This window comes from Anoplopoma fimbria, unplaced genomic scaffold (genome assembly GCF_027596085.1).
Source record: "Anoplopoma fimbria isolate UVic2021 breed Golden Eagle Sablefish unplaced genomic scaffold, Afim_UVic_2022 Un_contig_8844_pilon_pilon, whole genome shotgun sequence".
In the NCBI taxonomy this organism is placed as follows: domain Eukaryota; kingdom Metazoa; phylum Chordata; class Actinopteri; order Perciformes; family Anoplopomatidae; genus Anoplopoma; species Anoplopoma fimbria.
Genome location: NW_026553451.1, coordinates 48,297 through 55,521, shown reverse-complemented (window position 1 = coordinate 55,521; position 7,225 = coordinate 48,297). Strand labels below are relative to the sequence as shown.

General features: G+C 33.6%; 1 protein-coding gene across 1 annotated transcript; it reads right to left on the bottom strand.

Annotated features, from left to right (window-relative positions):
- Positions 1 to 879: 879 nt before the first annotated feature.
- On the bottom strand, positions 880 to 3,895 carry LOC129116530 (uncharacterized). The gene is made up of 3 exons (XM_054627381.1): positions 3,827 to 3,895; positions 2,607 to 2,942; positions 880 to 2,000 (listed from the first exon to the last, which is right to left on the bottom strand). Exons 2-3 carry the CDS (start codon positions 2,934 to 2,936, stop codon positions 1,242 to 1,244), a joined length of 1,089 nt encoding a protein of 362 aa, XP_054483356.1. The 5' UTR covers positions 2,937 to 2,942; positions 3,827 to 3,895; the 3' UTR covers positions 880 to 1,241.
- Positions 3,896 to 7,225: the final 3,330 nt, after the last annotated feature.

Below are 7,225 nucleotides of genomic sequence, written 5' to 3'. Positions count from 1 at the left end.
TTTAAGACAATAATTCTTCTCAGAATAACCATCAAAAGGGGAAGATTCCACTGTCGAATATATATTTAAGAGAAATGAAAGTATATGCTTAGTAGACAGATCCAGCATTAATTCATAGAATTGTTTAAAGACAAGTGAAACATGCTGCACAGACAGATGTGTTGTGGGGGGCGATCAGGTCATCTAGAAACATAAGTTTAAGTAATACGGATTTGTATCCCTAATAACACTAAATGTGTTGATGTATAATTGCTGTTTTGGTTATGTGTCTCATGCTTTAAGTAACACCAGAGCTTTACTGTATCAAACCAGAGGTGGTATATAACACATTTATAGTGCATTTACATTATTATTTTAGTTGAAATTTGAGGTATTTGTACTTTACTTCAATACATTTCAGAGGAAAAAAACTCCACTTTTTACTTTGTTAGTTTTTTACAAATTAAGATGTTTGCATCAAAAACATGAAGACTTTGACTAATAGCTTTTTTTAAATAATCTTTTATGTCATTTTGTGGACAAAAACTTTTGATGGTTCCACATCTCAAGTGTAAGGATGTGTTGATTTTTAAAATTATTTTTATTGTATATATTAATAATGTTGAGGTTTGGACTGTTGGCTGGATGAAACAAACATAGTGAATGTGTCACTTTGGGTTCTGGGTAATTATGATGCAAAATCTCTATATTTTTTATAAAATTCACCTAAATAATCAGCAGATTAAACCATAATGAAAATAATCAATAGTTGCTGATTAGAAATTAGCTAATTTGTTTTTTTTATATGGTGCACCTTTATACTGGCTTTAAACAGTGTTTATGTGCAGGTTTTTGTGCAATGTTCCCTTAAATATTGAAAAATACTGTTCGTTTGGTTGAACACAATGCAAGTTTATTTTCATACCACCTTCCAACACAGAGGCAATTTTAAAATGCTGTACATAAGGCAAAGAAATGCATTTAAAAACACATTGAAGAGGAAGATAAACTCATCGAATAAAATCATGTCATGCATAATCACGTTTTTGGAGGGAAAATGTACACAATCGGTCTACAATCTATTGATTTAACACAACAATTTCTATTAGTGAAGAGATTTAAGTGCAACAGAATCTGCAGTGTGTTTTCTCTCATTATTAGTCAATTTGTATAAGATTAGATGAAACATGATCAACTGAGAGAAACATCATTTTTTGATTTACATGTAAAGCCAAGCAGGAATTCGTCAGTGCAAAACATTGTTAACAGGAGGCAGATCGATGGGAGGGATATTTATACCCCCTTTTCCTGTTCCCCCCACATGATAACGGTGATCTACAAGGGCTCCTGAAAATGTACTTCCTTTTGCGCTTAGTAATCCTTTTAACTGACCTCAAAGACTCCTCAAAAGCCCTACGCCTGGATTTGGCAATGGTGGTACTGGGTGATGGGCATGTGCAAAGTTTTGGGTTCAACTGAGTGACAGTTGTGTGGAGAGGACATTGTGTTCCAGGAAACACCTCAAATTCTGAGTTCAGTTCTTGATGCAGCTCTGCCAAGGTCTTTGTCTCCAGAAGATGTTTGCTACCATCTTGCACATTTTGGCCCCAATGTGCGCTTGCTAGCCACCTGCTTTCACTGTAACTGAAGCAGCAGAATGCTGACCAGAGCATGGAAGGAACATTAACCTTGTTACTCATCTTTCTGGTGCCGGGCTTTGCTCCAGTTACCAAAAATCCCTCTATGACACCGTTATTGTTGTGGCAGTACTTATCGAGAACAAATTTGATGCAGGTCTCCATTCTTTTCCAGCTTCCCTGGTTGAATTTCCTTTCTTGTGGGACAGCGTTGGTGAGGGTAAAGGTAGATTTCTTATCATCTTTGGTTGATGCGTAAGAGCACGGAAATAAATGCCCTCTGTCGTAGCCTTTGCGTAAGTAGTCAGTATCCCCTGCCTGTTTGTCGTAAATCTCATTTTTGGATGAATACTTCATGTTATTGTCGCCAGATTCGCTCTCAAGCTGTAACAATTAAAAAAGTTAAGTTACTGATGCGGGCAGGGTAGTGGTAAAGCAGATTAAATGTACAGTAACAGTAATGGTAGATAATCTAAAATTCACTCAACAATCTCATGCAATGTGACCACAATGCTGGGCAAACTTATGCAGCAAGCTTTACTCATTTTGGTAGATTCAAATGATTTCTATTTTACATGGCAAACTTGGATTGACACCAGTGTGAGAACATCAGCTTTTACGGTACAGGCTGAAAGACTGTTGTCATGTCGTGTGTCTAAACCTTACAAGTTACAATATCATACAATGTAAAACACTTGTAGAGCTCTCAAAAAACACAATCACTGAAAAAGTAACAACCGTTAATATGATTATTAGGATAAGCGATTACAGATAATGGATGGATGGATTAGGATTATTGTTAGCAGTAGCAGCAGCTAGTATTCACAGTAGTATATACTTTTTATATCTGTGTATTTAAGTAATATTACCGTTGATTACTTTTTTTAAAACGTAGAAGTGATGCAATGGATTCGGATCCTTAGAAATTAGTCAAAAATACAATATTATAGTTGTGACTTAGTAACAAAGAATTAAAACAAAAGAGCATACCTGTGGTTCTATTTTCCATGGTTCGTTTTTGGGCCTTTTGCTATTTGTCCCTCTGTACTTGTAGGCAGAAAACACTGGGATCTTGTTGTCTGTGTCGTAGAGCGTCACAAATCTCCTCTGGTTATTCCAAGTTTGGCAAATGGGTTTGTATCTGTTCTGGTCCAGGATGTTTCCTCCCTCCAAGATTCCCGGGATGCGTGGTGGATTTTGAAGGAAATACTCTGCACAGTCTGATATCGAATTCACCACCTCAGTTACCGTGGGAACGATGGATAGGAGGAGGAGAGCGGCGAGGGGGAGGAGGCGATACATCCTTGGTGATGTCAGCATCAAACACTATATCAAGAGGTCAGAGCAGAGAACGGAAAGAGTTAAGTTGTGGAGTTGAAGACTTTTTACCATCTGATGGTGAAATCCAGGATTTTAAAACTGGGTTGTTCACACCAGTTTTAAAATCCTGATTAAAAAGACCAACAGGCTGACTCAGATAATGTGATAATAACATATAACATATTGAAAAATAGCATTCATTATTCAAAACTAGGTACATGATAAAAAAAATATGATTACTCAAATCTAAAGCATCCAATCAAGTTTTAAACATTTTCGGTCTATTCATTGATTATCTCAAAAATAAATACATTCTGCTTAAATGCAGCCTTGTCTACTCTTTACCTGTATTCTCCACATATCTGACTAACATCTGAAAAATGGCTTAAAAACTATATGTATATGTATGAAATACTGTATATACAATATGTCTGGCAGATTTTTGATTTTTTAATTTATTTCAGTTTTATTTGTATATTTTACTTTTTTTTGGTCTTGAATATAAACCTATACTTTTGAAAAAATAAAACAATAATACAAAATAATATCATATATATTAATATCTAGTCCATTTATTAAAGGTTTACAGTATTAAGTAAAATATAGGAATTTCTGTGATAATTAGTAAAAAAAAAAGGGAAACATTGCAATCGATATATCCGACATGTTTCCAAGTGTCTACAAGTGATTATACATTTTAACAGACAATAAAATTTCATCTGTTTTCAAAAAAGCTAAAAGATGCAAAAAGCAAAATGGCAGTTGGAAAAGTTTTTTTAAGCTGCAGTTAATTTGTATATGAACATGGCAGGTGTGCTGTTTGTATTCACTAAAATTGCAAACGTAACAAATTATGAACAGATGAGAAAAAAGATCTAAGAAATGCTTACCGCCCCTCAGGTTTCCTGAATATCAGCTGAACTGATGTCCGTCGGTTCACACGACTGTCTTCCTCAAACATCAACTGAGCCTGAGGAGGAAGTCTGATCCTTATTTTATGCAGTCCATGACAGTGGGTGTGCTCTTACCATCAGTAGTACGTTGTTAATTCAACATTCACACATTCAAACTCACTTTCTAAGATATGCAATACTTTTTAAGTTAAAAAGGAAAAATAGCACACAGCAACAACAAAAACAAATAAAATGACACAACACAAAAACTGAAACTTTTGAGATAATAGCAAGATGAACAGCTATGAAAGTGATGGACATAAAAGATCACACTAAACTCAGTTTTAAACGGTGAGTTTTGTGAGGTTATACAAGGTGATTACTTCTGTTGGAAAAATGATTAAGACTTTGGATTTGTCAGATTTCTGTTTTGAAAGTTGGTTATAATCTGTACTAAGTGATTAGAATATATAATAAATATAAAAATAGTCCCTTATCTTCATAAACATTTAGTCATTATGGCTTGGTAAAAGAAATAAACCCTCTATTCAACCTATATATTGCAAACAAAGTATGCTTTTCATTACTAAATCATGATCATTTAAAGGGGGAATTCAGGTTTTTTTAAAACTTGAATCTTTTCTGTCAGTAATTATGACTTTACTCAACAAATCGTTGTTGAGAACTGTAAACAATCATTTTAAGTAAGTTAAGTAAGTGTGTGATTTACTGAAACCCATAAAAGAACTTGAAAAAATGCTTGTAAGATCACGTAAAGGACATTGTTTTCTTAAGTGAGAGCGTCACATGTTTCTGACTGGTGAATTTCTTAGAAAATGTCTCTCACAGAAACCTCTTGCTCCTCTTTTACAAGACGGCAAGTTTTTAAGGTCATATATAATTTTTTTTTTAAAAAGACATCTCAGAACTGGCTGCACTACTGGCTGCTGCATTTGTGAGTGCAAAGCAATTACTGGAAATGTACTTTTATAACACAAGTGGATAGTAAGAGAAGAAAGTTCGGAGAGACTTTGGTAAGATAACAAACCAAAACAATTGAAAGGGAGTGACAGAAATGCATTTCAGACTAATAGTTCTTCTCAGAATAACCATCAAAAGGGGAAGATTCCACCGAATCACGGGGGAAAAAAACTGTCCAATCTATATTTAAGAGAAATTAAAGTATATTCTAAGAAGACAGATCCAGCATTTATTCATAGAATTGTTTAAAGACAAGTGAAACATGCTGCACAGAGGTTATGTGAGGTTATACAAGGTGATTACCTCTGTTAGACCAACGATTATGACTGTATTTGTCAGAGTTCTGTTTTGAAAGTTAGCTATAATCTGTACTAAGTGATTAGAATATATAATAAATATAAAAATAGTCCCTTATCTTCATAAACATTTAGTCATTATGGCTTGGTAAAATAAATAAACCCTCTATTTAACCTTTCTATTGCAAACAAAGTATGCTTTTCATTACTAAAACATGATCATTTAAAGGCGGAATTCAGTTTTGTTAAAACTTGAACGCTGATAAGATCACGTAAAGGACATCGTGTTTTTCAGTGAGGTTTCACATGTTTCTGTCTTATGGATTTCTTCGAAAACAAATTCTTTCACAGAAACCTCTTGTTCCTCTTTTACAAGACGGCAAGTTTTTAAGGTCATATATGAATGTTTTTTAAAAGTCATCTCAGCACTGGCTGCACTACTGGCTGCTGCATTTGTGAGTGCAATGTAATAACTGAAATGGTCAACATTTTCCTTTTTTAACACAGAGAACAATGTAAAGAGAGACTTTGGTACGATAAAATAACAAAACAATTGAAAGGGTGTGACAGAAATGCATTTAAGACAATAATTCTTCTCAGAATAACCATCAAAAGGGGAAGATTCCACCATCGAATCTATATTTAAGAGAAATGAAAGTATATGCTTAGTAGACAGATCCAGCATTAATTCATATAATTGTTTAAAGACAAGTGAAACATGCTGCACAGACAGATGTGTTGTGGGGGGCGATCAGGTCATCTAAAAACTAAGTGTTTCCCTAATAACACTAAATTTGGAAGTATAATTGTTGTTTTGGTTATGTGTCTCATGCTTTAAGTTACCACAGAGCTTTACTGTATCAAACCAGAGGTGGTATATAACACATTTATAGTGCATTTACATTATTATTTTAGTTTTCAAATTTGAGGTATTTGTACTTTGGTTCAAACTTCAGCATACATTTCAGAAGAAAAAAACTCCACTGCAGAGAAATTTACTTTGTTTATCTGACAGTATTACAAATTAAGATTTTTGCATCAAAAACATGTGAAGAATTTGACTAATAGCTTTTTTTAAATAATGATTTAAGTAATTTTGCATAAAAAAAACTTTTGATGGTTCCACATCTCAAATGAGAGGATTTGTTGATTTTTCTGTGTGGCTGTGTAGCAACAAGGCTGTAAAGCACATAGTATATAAGCAGTGTGTGTGTGTGTGTGTCATCAATGAATCTCAAATACAGAGATGAGAGGGGTGATAGTTCCTAATTCTCAAGTGCCCTATTGGTCACATTAAAACACAACAAACATAAAAATTACATCAATGCGTTCGGCAGAGTCTTTTCTCTCTGTTGATAATATCATTTATGTGATTGGACTTACTCATTTTTTCAAATGAACCTCAAATGAACCCCAAACTAACCCTAAATGAACCTCATTGATACAGCTGTCTCAGAACTGTTAATATGCAACATCTTCGGGCAGTAGCAGCCACACAGTCAAAATTTCTCGAGAAATTTTCTAGTTTTTATTTATTATTATTTTAATAATTTTTATAGTATATTTATTAATAATGTTGAGGTTTGGCCTGTTGGATGAAACAAAGATTGTGAATGTGTCACTTTGGGCTCTGGGTCATTGTGATTCCAAATCTCACTATTTTCTGAATTGTTACAAACCAAAACAACCAATCGACTAACATTGAAGATAATCAGCAGATTAATCCATAATGAAAATAATTATTAGTTGCCGATTATAAAAGAGCTCAAACTGAACCAACAACAGTAAAATCTTGCTTTTTCATTAATGCATGAGTAATAATAATCGAATGATAGAATATATAATATTATAACAGTCACAGGGGACATTCCTAATTAGTACTTTTACTTATTCAAACTAATTCAAAATGCAGTTGCCAGACTTCTAAATGAAATTAAGTAATATGAACATATTACACTACACCCTTTTAAAGTCCCTGCATTGGTTATCAGTAATTAAAAAATAAAAATAATTATTTTGCCAATCTCTTATAAAATACTGCTACTTGTTTATGAATCACTCAAAGACCAAATTATTTATTTGAAATCCCCAGACATGCTTTCACCTTCTTAGGCGATAG